Source organism: Chelonoidis abingdonii, chromosome 6 (assembly GCF_003597395.2).
Source record: "Chelonoidis abingdonii isolate Lonesome George chromosome 6, CheloAbing_2.0, whole genome shotgun sequence".
In the NCBI taxonomy this organism is placed as follows: Eukaryota; Metazoa; Chordata; order Testudines; family Testudinidae; genus Chelonoidis; species Chelonoidis abingdonii.
In genome coordinates, this window is record NC_133774.1 from 52463240 (window position 1) to 52479098 (window position 15859).

The 15859-nt window shown below is 46.2% G+C and overlaps 1 protein-coding gene across 3 annotated transcripts in view; it reads left to right on the plus strand.

The window, feature by feature from the left end:
- Positions 1 to 7114: 7114 nt before the first annotated feature.
- The window catches only part of FAM151B (family with sequence similarity 151 member B), an 88351-nt gene continuing 79606 nt past the window's right edge, over positions 7115 to 15859 (plus strand). For all 3 annotated transcript variants that reach the window (XM_032769582.2, XM_032769578.2, XM_032769579.2), the window contains exons 1-3: positions 7115 to 7304; positions 9598 to 9723; positions 12540 to 12705. In XM_032769582.2, the coding sequence (XP_032625473.1) occupies positions 7190 to 7304; positions 9598 to 9723; positions 12540 to 12705 (407 nt within the window). In that variant the 5' untranslated portion in view covers positions 7115 to 7189. The remainder of the gene's footprint in view (positions 7305 to 9597; positions 9724 to 12539; positions 12706 to 15859) is intronic.

A 15859-nucleotide genomic window follows, 5' to 3' on the forward strand; every position in this document is an offset into this window, starting at 1 on the left:
AACAAAAGGAGTGTCTTAAACCTGGAAAGTATATAAGAGCGGAGGTTCTTCATCGGTCTCCAGTCCGGTGTGTCTTCAATCCTGCTTGCTTACCGTCTGGAGGGACTGTTGTCAAACTGAAGCTCTGCACAAAGGACTGAATTGACCCATCCCAGCTGGGGAGTGTTCAGAGACTTATTTGAACTGTGGCAGGTTTTTTACTCAACCATCACTGCCTTACGAGCCTGAATCTAAGAACTTCCCTATACTGCTATGTAATTGATTCCATTTAACAAATTCTAGGTCTGCATCTCTATCTTTCCTTTGTATGAATAAACCTTCTAGGATTCTAATATTGGGCAAACAGCATAGATTGTGGGTAGATTCTATTGTGTTAGGCACGGATCTCATGAGACGTTTTGATGGTCTCGGACTATCGTGGTCCAGGGACATCTACAGCCGTTAACACAGTGGATCACGGCACCGCTAAAGAGTGGATGCCTGATGTGGCTCACTCGCATCCCACGGGGGGTAAACCTTACATCAACTGACATCCAACTGATCTGAGGGAGTTCCGTGGTGGTGGTTAGTAGTTTCATTCCTACTGGGTGGAAAGTTACAGGCAAAATGGAGTCTGCACTCACATGGGCCAGTTTCTGCACACCTGCTGAGTCACAAGGCGTATCCGCCTCCTCTCAATGGTCAATTGTGTAAGCTGATGGTCCTTTAATGGACCATCAAGCAGGCTAAACAAAGCTGACACAACTTGTCTGGGATCATTCCCCAGTAACACAAGCACAAGTTTGAAATACAGGCTGAGGCTACACTGGCAGTTTTGCAGCGCCTGGTAGTTACAGGCTGTGCTCGTACAAGCTTGTGTACTGCCAGCTGCTGCAGTGTGTCCCACACTGACAGCGGACCAGCGCTGCTGTGGTGTCCACACTGCAGCAGTTCAGCGCTGTTGTGAGTTGGTGCATTTGTGGGCAGCCTATCCCACAGAGCACCTCGTACATTTTGTCGCGTGGGTTGTTGGGAAGGACGGAGGGTGCGGGTCTCCGCTTCCTGTTTCAACCACCCGTGGTGGCTCGCTTCCCTTTTCAGCCATTTGGTGCAATTGTGAGTCTGTCGTGTTGATTTCAGAGGGAGAAATGGAGCCCGAGCAGCTGAGGAACATTGTGATGAATGTTGCCACACATCCAACGTCTGGCCAGTGGAGCTATTCCTAATGCCTCAAAAAGTGCACAGTGAGAGCTCAGAATGATGAAATGATGCGGCCTGATGCACCTGACAGTAAATTTGCTTGGGGCAGTAACGGACGTGCTCTGCAGCAATGAACGCCGCCTTTGGCTCGGGAAACAAGCACTGGAGTGGTGGATCACATGTCTGCAAGGTCTGGGAATGACAAGCAGTTGCTGCAGCAACTTTAGGATGAGAAAAGCCACTTCATGGACTGTGTGCTGAGCTCGCCCCAACCCTGCCAGCGCAAGGACACGAGACTGAGAGCTGCCCCTTGGTCAGTGGGAGAAGTGGTTGCTATTGCAGTCTGGAAGCTGGCTACTCCAGACGCTTACAGATCCGGTCGCAAACCGGTTGGGAGTGGGAAGTCGACCGTGTGAATACATGCTGATGCAATTTTGCAGGGCCATTAATCGCATCCTGTTCAGAAGAACCGTGAGTCTGGGGAATTGTGCAGGACATGATGATGGCTTGCACAAATGGTTTCCCTAAACTGTGGAAGGGGCAATAAGATGGGTACGCAATATTCCTATTCTGGCACCCACCCACTGGCATCCGAGTTACATTAATCGAAGGGGGGGGTATTTTTCTTCAATGGGTTTCTTTTTTTTCTCCAGGCGCTGTTGTGATCACCGTGGGCTTTCACTGACATTTACACCGGATTGGCCAGGAAAAGGTGCATGATGCACGCATCTTTCGGAACAGTGGCCTGTTCAGGAAGCTGCAGGCAGGGATTTTTTTCCCAGACCGAAGATACAGTGTGTGAACGATCGAAATGGCCCATTGGATTCTGGAGACCTGCCTTAACCCGTTAATGCCTTGGCTCATGAAACCGTACAGCAGGGAAGCTTGACAAGCAGGCCGTTCAACTAACAGGCTGAGCCGTGCAGAATGACGTGGAGTTGTGTTTTGGCGTTTAAAGGGGAGAATGGAGTTAGTCTGTACGGAAGCTAGATGTGGGGAAACCGCATCCCAGCGATTATAACTGCGTACTGTATCCGTCCATAATTATTTTGTGAAGGGAAGGGTGAAAACCTTCATTGAAGAATGGACTCCTAGTTCACGCCTGGAGGCTGAATTTGAACAGCCGAGAGCAGGGCGACTAAGATGAGGCCCAGCAAGTGCTTCAAGGATAAGGGATGCCTTAAAGGAGCCACTTTGAGGCTCAAAAGCCAACAGTAATAATGTTGGTCCTTCACACTGCAGTTAAGAGCATGCTTACACAGTTTACCTGCAGTGCGTTTCATTGATTTGCAGTTCCTATTTTTTACTTGTAGTAGATGTTACAGTTTCTGTAATAATAAACAGTGAATAAAAAGACAAGAAATCCTTTATTAAAATACAGTACATAAACAGGAAGGGGGGTACGGTGATGAGCATTACATCTCACAGGTTTGAAATATGTCTTCCTTGAGGGCTCTGCACTGCCTGCTGCTGCACTTGGGGCACTGCCTGCTGCTGCACTTGGGGATTAAAATGCTGCATGAGATGGTGTTGAGTGCATTGGGTAAGGGTCATAGTTATCAGGGCTGTGAGGTGAACGTACTGGTGTTGGGGGCAGTTGGTGGTGGTAAGCACCAGGATCTGGAGAAGGGTGTTTTGAGGAAACATTGGAGCACAATGTGCTGAGTTTTGGGATGGGCTGAGGCATCCACGGTAGTGGTCTGCCTCCATGTCTACCATTGTCTGCATGAGCTCTGTGTTGCGTTCCAATGAGGCTTAGCATCCGATCTTGGCTGTCTTGCTCCTGATCCTTTTTAAGAGCTACGTCTTTCCCTCCAATCATGTATCTTTTTTCTGTTCTGTGGAATACATGTTAATGACGGCTTTCACAAGCTGTTCCTTCGATTTCCTAGGTTTCTTTCGTAAGTTTCTTAACCTCTCAGAATGTTGTCTTGCACCAGCGGGACTCAAGGTCTCTTAAAAAAAACAGAGATAAAATGTTAATACAGAGGAACCATTGTTTGTAAGAGTATTTGTAGCATCATTCAAAAACCACAGTGTGACCATACCACTTGCTGGACGCTCCAAAGATAGAATAGAAATACAATGGTGAGTTAAACACACGCCGATCACAGGGGAAAAAGGGTTGCTGATTGGTTCTGCTGCTGGAAATAACACATGCAGCACTCCTGGGAAAGGAAGTTTGGGAAACCATGGGGTTTGGGGAAAGCAAAGATCAGGTGCTTGGAAAAAAAAAAAAGCCATCTTGCACACTGGCTGGGGGGGTGGGGTCAGGCTGGGTGCCTGCCTGGCTTTTTCAGTACCTGCTGGCCAGGGGGTTAAGCAGACCAGGTGCTGGGAAAAAAGCCATCTTGCACACGTGGCTCGGGGGGGGGGGGTCGGGCTGGTGCCTGCCTGGCTTTTTCATTAACCTGCTGGCCAGGGGGGTTAAGGCAGACCAGGTGCTGGGGGAAAAAAGCCATCTTGAAACACGCGCGGCTCGGGGGGGAGGGGGTCGGGCTGGGTGCCTGCCTGGTTTTTCAATTACCTGCTGGCCAGGGGGGTTAAGGCAGACCAGGTGCTGGGAAAAAAAAGCCATTGCACAGCGGCTCGGTGGGGGGTGGGGTCAGGCTGGGTCCTGCCTGGCTTTTTCAATACCTGCTGGCCAGGGGGCTTAAGGCAGAACCAGGTGCTGGGGAAAAAAGCATTCTTGAACACGCAGCTCGGGCGGGGGGGGAGAGTCGGGCTGGGTGCCTGCCTGGCTTTTTCACTACCTGCTGGCCAGGGGGGTTAAGGCAGGGGGTTTCGCAACAGGAAACAACACTAAACAGTTGCATCCTTGTAATAAAACTTCCTTACCTGGAATGGAATCCTGTGTTTGTTCCTCATAAGTAGCTCCCACGACTGGCTTGCTTCTTCTTGTGTTAAAAACAGATCTGACTGCAGTCTGCAAGCAACATCAGCCTCTGTATTCTCTCCAACCGTTGCCACACAGCTCGGTTCTCCCTTCCACCCTGGTCTCCAGGCTGTGATCCTAGGATTGGCAGTGGGCCTGTGTCCGATATGATCAGGATTGGCAGTGGGTTACATCCCAGTATCGCATCCAGCTCCTTGGTAAACCGGCAGTAGTGGGGCAGCACCAGAGCGACGGGTTTCCATCACGGGCTTTGCTGTAGGACTCTCAGCTCTTTCACCTTAACCCTACACTGAATGCATCTCCGTCATAGCCCCTGTCTTGCAATTGACTGTGATATCTGGCCGTAGATATCATAATTTCTCACGGCTGGAGCGCAGCTGGACTGGACTGTTTCTTCTCCCCATACACAAGTAGATCCAGCCAGCTCGGCAGTGCTCCATGCTGGGGAACCTTTGGGGGGTGGAGGCATTGTTGCTGATTTGATGATTGATAGCACTCCACGCCTCGCTAAGCAAAAGGAAGTGGATTTTTTAAAATTCCCAGGGCATTAATAAGATGGATCACCTGAGCCCAGGGAAGTGGAGTGCTAAGCGGTGAACCAGAGAGCCTGAAAAGGAATGCTGGGATAAGTCCTTATACCCTGGAGGCCAATAAAAACGCTGGTGAGTGTCCACACCTGTTGCAGCGCTGGACTCCCCAACCGGAAGCAGGACACGGTGTACACCAGCGCTGCAAACAGGGAGTGCAGTGCTGGCTGAGCTTTTAAGTGTAGACACCTGCTAAGTTGCAGCGCTGTAACCCCTCACCAGCGCTGCAACTGCAAGTGTAGCCATGCCACAGACAGCACAATACGCCATAATTCATACTCAACACAATTCATCCCCAGGATGGGTGGCACTGGTGGTGATACTGGGAGACTGGAGTGTCTAAGGAAATTGCTTGTGTGACTTGTGATTGGCCAGTGGGGTGAAACCGAAGTCATTTTGTTTGGCTGGTTTGGTTTGCCTTAGAGGTGGAAAAACCCCAGCCTTGGGCTGTGACTGCCCTGTTTGAGCAATTGGTCCTGAATTGGCACTCTCAGTTGGGTCCCGCCAGAACCGCATCGTCACACCATGGCACACTGCAGGTTAGGCAATTATGATTCCTATTCAGAGTGGGAGCTCATGATTAAGGCTAAGTTTTAGTTAGGGGTATTTTTAGTAAAAATCATGGGCAGTAAAGAAAAATTCATGACCTGTGACCTGTCCAGGACTTTTACTAAAAATACCCCTGACTAAAACTGGAGTGTGCCATGGGTGCTGGTGTAGGCTCCTTACCCAGCTCCTGGGAAGCAGAGACCCCAGCTCCCTAGGTCCATGTGTTGCCTCCACTCTGCCCCAAGCAAGCAACTGTTTTTTTCTCCACCTACCATACAGCATCTGAGCCACCTAAAAAGAAACCCTTCTGCCCTTCACACCTTGGGGAACTCTGCCTTACTGAATGATGTTCCTGTTGTGGAAATCTGCAAAGCTGCTACGTGGGCCTTTGTTCACATCTCCTCAAGGCACTATGCCTTGGTGCATGTCTCTAAAGCAGATGTTAAGAGTGCCTGCAATGGAAATAGTGGGGGCTGGAGTGACTGGGATCCAGCCAGGGAGCCCAGGCTCAGAAGCAAGACCTGGATGGGCTGGAACAGGCCCAGGAGCAGGTACGAATCTCCAGGAACTGGCTGCACCACACACAGCCAAATCTCATACCTCCCCTCACTGCCCTCCCACCCCCCCCATTTGCAAGGAGCTTCTGCCCCCAATCCATGCTACCTTTTCAGTCTGTAAAGTTCTAGACCAGTTTCCAAAGTTCCCACCTCAGTCAAAGGGTTCTGCATCAGCATCACATCAAGTGAAGCACCCACATGGATACTACTCAAATGAAGAGAGGTTACTTACCTTGTACTGTAATGAGTTTTTTTGAGTTATGTGTTCCTATGGGTGCTCCACTACCTGCCCTCCGTTCCCTCTGCTTCAGAATTTAGTCTCCATGGGACTGTGTAGTAGAGAAAGAACTGAGGATGGTTTATCAGTATGGATCACAAGAATTGCTAAAGTACCTGTGTGAACTGAATGAGCACTGAATGACTGCTGCCTAATTTGTCTTTGCAGACAACTTTCCTAACAAAGAAATGTTCATCTATGACATGGTCAGAATAGGATTTGGATAGAAAGGTACCCTAGAGGAATGAGTTTTTATTTGGAAAAGAGGACCAGCAACCTCATCTCCTGCATGATGAAAGAACATTTCTTTAACATAGTGTTTCAATACTACCTCACGCAAGTCAGGTTAAAAAACATAGATTGAATGGGGATAAATATTGGCGAAACTGAGAAAGAGGTGGTTTTATTCATTGGATGGACATATCCAGTCTGCCTACTAGGGTTCAATTTATAATCAAATTTTACAAATGGTTGGCTATTTATTACATGCTCCAGGGGCTTCCTTGTGGAAATGGTCCCATTCAAAGAAATTAATTACTCTTATCTACTATTAGCAGTTCTACTACTGAAGGCCTCTCAGTGGCAAAAGAAAAATTGTTCAAAAACTCAAGGAATGGTTCCAACAAAATTAGGAAGTTACAGAAAAAATAATGCATCAATTATGTACCCAACAAAACAGACAACACAAATAAATGCTTTGGTTACTATTTATTCGATCATTAAAATAACATTTCCACAAAACAATACACCTGTCCAATTTCTTGAATATTGTTTGATAAGTTGTCAATTTTACTCCTTTTAAGAACTGCACCAGAAACAAGTCTCTTTAAAACATCTAGGCTCACACCTTACACAGAGCTTTGATTACATTACTGCATGTTTCTTTACACTACAGCGTTCGCTATAATTGTTTTACTTCTGTTTACATGTTTTGTAAAGGTGTTAAAACTCCCTAATCTAACAATGCCCATGGCTCTTCACACCGCTCTGTTACTGAGGGCATTCACCTTAGTTGTGCCAGTGAGAGCGTGGAAGGCGGAGTAAAACAAATCCCTCCGCAGCCGCTCCAGGGCTCCCCACCCGGGAAGACAGTCAGAAGTGCCGCGCAGCTTTACAGGAGCAACCGTTGTTCGCTGGTGCCGCGATGATCCTGGATCCTTGCGCCCTGAGTCTCAGGCTGAATCGAGTCCCGGCCGCAGGAGGCGGGGCTAAGCCGGCAGGACTCAGGCGCCTGCGCCCGACCATGGAGGGGGAGCTCGGTAAGAGTCGGGTGCCCTCCTGCTGGGCGGGCGGCAATATCGGGGGCTGCGGTGAACAACCCCCTTATCGGCTCAGCCCCAGGGCGACGAGGCCTAGCTGGGGGTGGGGCGAGGGAGTGGTGCAGCTGAAAGGCATCGTCTGAGCCCAGCCCTGCGCCGGACCTGCCCTCCCAGGCGCCCCGTCACACGGCCCCCACTCGCTGAGGTGTCGTCCGGCCCGGAGCCCAGCCCCTCAGCGCTCGTGCTCTGGGGGGCGGTAGTAACCAAACCCCTTCCCGAGCCTCCTGGCGGCAGCAGGCGGGGAAGAGGCTCTGCCTAGGGGCGCTGGCTTTAGGCGATGGCGTGCGGGCGCCTGGCTGGTAGGACGCAAGTTGCAGAGCAGCTGACTGGAAAACCGACCCCCAGACTAAATGTCGGGGAAAACCCGCCGGAAGCGGAGCATATAAGTGAAGGGAGATAAACTTCGAATTTCTGCTTCGTGACGCTAGCGGCGTTTGTGATATGACGTCATGAATCTGAGCGCGTTTGCGTCACGTCGGCCGCGGGGCAGAGTTAAAAACCCGCGACCGTATTAGAGGGGCGGAAAAGTTGATGTGTCTTTCACAGGTTGTCTTGTCCCGGGGACCGTCAGCTGCCCCTTCGCTCCCTAGCCGACCTCGATACTCCGCGCCTCAGACCCACCTAAAAGCCTGCAGTCCAATGCTGCTAGGGCACTCCTGTCTGTGGGAGTACCCGAGCATAGATCCTGGAGTATGAGAGGGCTCCTGATCATTTTCCTTATAGTTCTTAGGAGTTGGGATGCTCCTGGCAAGCCCCATAGGGCTATTCTAAGGATTTTAAAGAGTGTATGTTAATGAGCTCTGCTCCAGCCAACCTCAAGAAGGGGAAAACACCCCCACCCCAAGTTTTCTTTCCACCCTATTTCCATGCTATGACTAGCTAAAGAAATTTTCTTACTGAATTTTTCTGGCTGTGAAGTGAAGTTGCAGGTAACTCAGCAGTATGAGCAAGGCTTACCTTGCACAAATATTGAGATCTGAAGAAAATATAAACTCAGGAACTGCAGCATCAAGATTGCAGTTCTTAAACAAGGCACCCAAACTATCTGACCCATCTGTACCAGTCCAATTTTATTAGCGATCAGAAAATCTAGAATGTTTTGATACTACGGTGGTGTGCTGCTTTACAACCTTGTTTACACAGGACACACACAAAGATTCTGTGAATTTGTGCTTGAGGCAGAATGCACTGAATGGAGGCAGTCACCTCTGCTTCCTCCTTAAGAGTCCTATAATAGACAGCCAGTTATCCAAGTGTCATTAGACAAAGTTAGCATGTTATTTTCACAGACATCATCCCCCAATCATATTAGAATAGTTTAGTGAAAAAACCATTAGTTAGTGTGCTGGCAAATCATCACACTTAGTACCTAAAATCTATATATGTAGACCCCTGCATGGATACAAAATTTGTATCTGCAAAAATAGTTCATGGATATGAGACAGATAGCCACAGATTTGCGGGGCTCTATATACAATATTTGTGTCCGCATCTGATCCACAAAACTGGTCCATATAAAATGGATATCCATGATTTGCAGGGCTCTATGTGTATGAAACAAATTCTAAAATGAGCATTGTTTGTTGCAGTTTTGATAGCAGATATACATCAGGAAAATGGTGGGCTGGTATATCCAGGTGACAAAATGAAAATAGTTGTGGTGCATTATTTGAGAAGTGCAACTAAACTCACTCACACTCTTGAAAGATAATATGCCCTCAGACTGGGAGACTGCAACCTTAACTTAATTTTAAAAGAGTTATCTGTGTTTATCAGATGTTAAACTCAATTAAATAAGGTTTGTCCAAGATGTTACAGGATACTATCTGTCACACACCCACTCTGTCTGTTAATAGCTGCTAATCCTGCTGATTTATTGAGCAGAGTTAGCAAATTACATGCTACCTCACTGTTTATAAGAGCAGTGCAAATTACACCATGAAAAGAGAATATTAAAGGTGAGGGCTGAGTAGTCTTTTGGGAGGAACCTTAGGAACAGCCAAGACCAGGAGAAGGTTTTTATCTTATTTTCTTTGCTAGTAAACTAAATCCCCAGGAAGAAGTTGAATTTGGACTTCATGTAGTGTGTGGATTGTGTTTTTTAGAGCAGGATTGGAAAGGCATCTGCTTATTCTCTTATCTGTCTTTCTTCTTTTTCCTATTGCTATGGTAAGCAAGTATTTAAAATTTTTCTTCATGTATGTAGTACTTACTTTAAATATTATTGACGTAGGAGCTTGGAGTGAAAATGTGCTGGATTATTTTCTGAACACTGACCAGATTAAAACCAGAGATGGAGCAGAAATTATCTGGTATCATGCAGCAAACAATAAATTACAAATGAAAGAGGCAATACAAAGTAAGTATTGTATGCGTATTTTGGAAAATGGATCTATCAATATCATTGTTTTCATGTGAACTGTTTTTAAGATGCTATAAGTTTTGTTTGGTGACATAACATAAAATATAGTGTTGCAGAGTCCAAAGTTAAGATGTAATTAAATTCCATTTAGATTTGTGGAAAGCACGTACTCAGTTTGGTTCTTTTGGGGAAACAATCTTTATTTGTCTCCTAAATGAGTACTTTGATAATTTTACACCCCAAGAAGCACGTCTGCCAAATTGCAAGTGATTTAACTTTTATCAAGATTGTTACCCCACATACTGAACTGCCGTCCGCATTTGTAAGGATGTTGAGACTTGGCTATCAAATGTAGAATGTGTCTCTGTTGTGACCATAAAAGTTAGCTTCGTTGTGCTGTTGCCCATATTGACAAACCACAAGTATGGATGTGACAATTAATAGTTTTGTTCATTCCGTCATCCAAGCTGTCTTCGTAAGTGGTGTATTCACTCCTGTTGAAGGCACAAACTTAACAGTCTTGCAGGTGAATAGCTGGTGAATGCTGCATCCAAAAATAACTTTTATCTTTGTCATGAGCTGAAGTAGTATAGTACCTTTCAAGATGTCGTTGACTACAATTATTCACCTGATTTTTTTCTGCTTAATTTTTAATAATTGCTAACCAGTTATTTTGTCACACTAAATCAACAACTACTCTCTGTTGTCCTCTCTTAAGCGACCACCCTGTTTTTGTCCCTATCAAGTTTAAGATGTCACTTATTAATAGACCTTGAATGGAACTTTCAAAGTGCAAACTGGTCAGTCCTCATTGCTGGCAGATAAGCCACTATTTAAAATTCCACTTACGTATGTGAACAGTGCATTTAGATTAAATAAATCCAATGTTCCTTTTGTGGTGACAGATACATATATACCAAAGAAGATCTGACTAAAGTGGGGCATTTCTGTAGTTATGTGACTAGTTCCACAGTCTTAATATTGAATCCACTCTTGAGTTCACTTGATATCTGCCAACAATGAAGAACAGTGATTGAAGAATTTTGATTTTGCACACTTGAATTGAACTTGTGTGAGCTATTCTATGATACACAGATGCAAATAACTACCCCAAATGTCACCAAAATCTGTCATTCCCATTGAGATATTGGAGCATACAAAAACTGCCGATAGGCTTCATTCATGTTTCTGGAGTGACAGTGGTGATCTTGGTCTTCTGTCTCAGTTGATAGTGATGACTGTGATGTATTCATCAGTTACATTGCAAAACCTGGTGACTCCATGTTTCCAAAACAGTCTGAGGTTCCAAGGATTTGTGGTCTTATATTAACAGATCATCTTCTTCTATTAATTGCTTTTTAAAATAAAGCTTTAAAATATTTTAATGTGAATATATTGGATAATCTTTCTTAGAAGCTCTGAACTGTATTTTTTTTGTTTTTTTTTCTTTCATGAAGATTTAATTACCTCAAATTATTAGATTTTGTTTCCAGTGGAATTTAATTTGATTTGTGAAGGAATTAGGAAAATAGGTAACTCAGCTACTCTGCTGCCTACTGAAAGTAAAGTTACGTTGCATATTATGTATCAAGTTTTTAAATCTAAGTAACTTAAAATATATGTATGTGCATGAATATATATGCATATATATATATGTATTATAGGCAGGAGTGAAAGTAATTTACAGGATTTACTGGTACTGCTGGAGTCCTGGGGGGTGTGGCCTCATCTGGAAAAGGTGTGGCCTCAACTGGAAGAAGCGGGGCCTCTCAAGATTTAAAGGTCCTGGGGTACTGGCTGTGGCTGGGAGCCCCAGGGCCTTCAAATCAATCTGGGGCTCCCAGCTGCAGAGGTGGCTGGGAGCCCCCGGGGCTCAGGGGAAAATTAAAGGGCCTGGCTCTCTGGCCACCGCGGAGCTCTGGGCCCTTTAAATCCCGGCCCTAGCCCGGCCACCGGAGCTGCGGGTGGGATTTAAAGGGCTCGTCACTCCCCGCTGCTGCGGGGAGCCCAGAGCCCTTTTAATCCCGGCCGCGGAAGCCAGTGCAGTCCGGCACGGCGTACTGGACCGTACTGGCTCACTTTCACCTCTGATTATAGGTGGGGCTTGTAGGACTGCCTCTTAAGATTGCCAGACACTTTCTTTAATAAGAGTCTGTTTTCCATTTCTTATAACTTTGCCGTTTTTAACATTTGGGCTGAAGTTCTCCATGCTGGGTATCTGTCTCAGACTGAATTGTTTTGGAAAGTGTCAGCCAGGATGGTTCAGTCAGTTACGAGAATGGGGCTACGGAAAGATAAATTATTTTGGCCACATTAAAAAAATCTGGAAACCTTTTCTTTGAGAAACTCTGGCATACCCATACTTTGTAGAAGGAGCTTGAAATTTGGTAGGGGAATGGCCTTATGAGAGAGATGCCTTTTCTGTTTCTGGGGAAAATCCATGCATATTTGACAAAGTTATAAGCCTTTGAAAAACTGCAGTTCACACAGGTTTAGTAGAGACTTAAAGTTTAGCATCTAGAATCTAAAATTCTATCTTCACTGAGTATGTTCCATCCCCTCTAGCGCTGACCAGAATGCACATGTGCCATACCCACAGAATGACTAAGTATGCTCCATCCTTTCATAGCTCCTGTTCATGACTGACTGAGCATACGGTGTCTTCACAGAGTAACTGAGCATGCTCCATCCCCTTTGCAACCTTATAATATTATTTTAATGTAGGTTTTGTGTGTAATATATAACACACGTGCACAAAATCTGAAAAGTTGGGGATCTGGATATGTCACAATATTAATGTTTTAAATGAACAGGTGCTGCTCATATGGTAGAAGCAGATGTTCTTTTTTGTGGTGAGGAAGAAGGAAAGGGTGAACCAATCATGGCTCATCCTCCTGAAACTAACAGTGACAACACATTGCAGACATGGCTAAATGAGATTGTGAACACTAAAAAAGGCATCAAACTGGATTTTAAGAGGTATGTAAAAGATTCACAAGGACTCTGCATTATTATTATTTATTAATAATTACCACCAACTGGTTGTGTGTTGGTGCTGCCCATTGTACGGCAAATGTCTGTTTACAGAACTTTTATTAACAATACGTTTTACTGTAATGTATGCATTACAGAATGGTGAAATACAATCAAACATAATAAGTGGTAATAAAATACACTACCACCCGAAATTATTAATTCCAAACAGTGCCAAAACTCTGGGGTTTTTTTTGTGTGTGTGTGTGTGGTTTCTTTTTATGACTATGTGTGCATCAGAGAAGTATTTTTCAAACGCAACTTATTTTTATTAATGGATGCAGTGAAGCTGTTGGTCTGAAGGCTTTAAAATATTTTAGTCTACCAATAATATTGCATATGCAACAAACAGTTACTGTATTTTAAAATATTGTATAGTAATTATTGCATATGGCAGAGCTGGTAGCATCACCAGGAAGTACGGTTGTCTAGCACTTTCCATTATAATACCTTGTTTTCAGTTGCTTATAACTTTGCCAGACTTTAACTATTCAGACTGAAAATTTTCATGCTGGGAATCTAGCTTAGGCTACTGTTTTTGTTTGTTTGTTTTTGAGAACAAATTAGCTGTTTTGGAGAATGAAATTAGGGAAAAAGAAGTTGTTAAATAACTCTTACAACCTTTTCCTCAAGAAGTCGTCATGCCTTTATGCTTTGGAGCACAGATTTGCAATTTAACAGCTTTTATGTGAAGGATGTGTCTTTTGCTGTTCCTGTGAAAATCCACTCAAATTTGGTTAAGTTGTAAGCTACTGGAAATTGCAGTTTGCACGTGCTTACTGAAGATTCGTTAGAGACTGTTAACATTCTTCTAAGATTCCATCTGTAGTGGTCATCCTTCAACCTGGGGATGCAAGCGCAGGATTTTCCCTGCAATTTATCCTTCTGGCTATTAGAGTACACTGTTGCATCAGGCACCGGAGCTGAGATCAGAGAGACTTTCTCTCTAGGGCTCTCAAAGCAGACCCAACCGCACTGGCATTCAGGCAGCATGGAGGCGAAGGGGTAACTATCCTGGTACAAATACAGATTGGTAAAGCCCCACATTTTTCACAAATGCAAAGTAACACACAGAAAGGAAACGAACCTTTAAAAACAACATAAAATGAAAAACTGACCACGCAGCAGCAGCTCCTGTCCTGCATGGCTGGAGCCAGTTCCCTGCTCTGGGCATTGTAACCCGGTCCACGATCACAGTGCTGCTCATTCAGATTTGGCCTGGTCACCCTTCCAAAGGGCCACTCACCCAGCGGTAGGACACGACTCCCCGCCTCAGGACCTCCCACCCTTCTGGAGGAGAAGGGCTAGATGGGGTGTTGGGGTTCAGTGTGAGAGGGGGAATATATAAGGGGGGTTATGGGAGGGGCCACTGGGACTGATGGTGGAAGCTGGGTGCTGAGTCTCAATACAGGAGGGGGAATATTTGAGGAGTAGGGAAGGGTTTTCTGGGGCTAATGGGGATTTTTGGGGGGTGAGATTTAATAGGAGAAGGATGTATATAAGGAGGGATGGAGGGACTTGCAGAGGGTCCATGGGGATACGAGCAGAAGGGTGCAGGAGTCATGGGGGTGTGTAGGAGTTGAGAGGGTAGGGCACAAAAGTTGGGGTGGATAGAGAGTGTGTGGGGAATCTGGGGGCTGGAGAGAGTGGTTATGAACAGAGACACAGAGGCTGGGCTGAAGTGTAGAAGGATAAATAACCACTAGAAACAATCCATTTCAGAATCTTGAATCTACCTCAGGATTTTCAAGTTTCTACATTTTTCTGCTGTCAGCAAATAGCTGTGAAACCCACTGACTGTGTTTGTCTTATCTCTGTGTAATGAATGGTCCACATAGCAATGGTGGGCTTTTGTCCTCTCCAGTTACTCTATTAGCTCAAGAGTTGGAGGTATTGTGTATTCCTCATTTTCTCTGTGCCCATTTTCAGGGATAGGGTACTGGATTTTCAGAAGCACTGAGGGTGGAAAACTGAAAAATATTTGTATTATAAATTGTTATAAATATCTCTTTGGGTGCTTGTTCATGTCAATTCCAATCATGTGTGTGCGTGCCGCGTGCATGACAGACGGAAGATTTTCCCCTAACAGTATCCATAGGGTCGGCTTGGGTGCTCCCTGGAGTCGCGCCGTCATGGCGCTCAATATAAGGCCCTGCCAACCCGCCACCCCCTCAGTTCCTTCTTACCGCCTGTGACAGCTAGCTGGAACTCCCCACACCTACTGGGGACAGAGAGCACCGGCGCCCGCAGCCCTGGAGTTCTCTGTCCCTGGCAGGCACGGGGCCGCGACTCCTCTTGAAGCTAGAGAGAAGCCGTGGCCCTGCGCCTGCTGGGGACAGAGAGCACTGGCACCCGCAGCTCTGGAGTTCTCTGTCCCAGGCAGGCATGGGGCTGTGGCTTCTCTCCCCTGCTGGTCACTAGGCGGGAGCACATCAATGTCCCGGTGGGCGCCGTGGCATTGGGGACCACTGGTATTAGGCCTTAAAGGGGAGCCCGCAGTCTCAGAGTTCTGTCCCCGGCAGGCACAGGGGCATGGCTTCTCTCCCCTGCTGGGCACGAGGCACTTGGGGCACTAGGCGGCTATACCCCACATTTATCGTGATGGAATTTTTTGGACCCCAAACATCACGTTATAGTGAGGTTTCACTGTAGTAGTATAGTTAGTGTAAATAGCTTCATAAGTTTCCTTTAGAGGGCTTCCTCCCCGCCACCGTCCCCCAACGTTCTCCTGGCACTGGGACATGCATCGGTCTCTGGGCTTTAAGGCATGTACAGACTGTGGCAGGTCTATGCCCAGAAGTAACCCGCACACTTACTGTTTGAAGTGTCTCAGTGAGGGTCATCTTAGAGAACGTTGTAAGATCTGCAGAGGGTTCCACCCTAGGATCCTAAAGGACAGAGATCAGCGCCTCCATATTTTACTTATGGAGGCAGCACTTCAGGCTCAGTCAGAACCCAGCGTGGAGGAGTCAGCTCTAAGCATCACTTCCTCGGTACGCAGTGCACCGGCACTCTCAGTGTGTGAGCCGGTGCCAAGGAAGGACCTCTCTAGATACCCTAGGCACCACTCTAGGACCCAGACTGCTATTAGGCACCACTC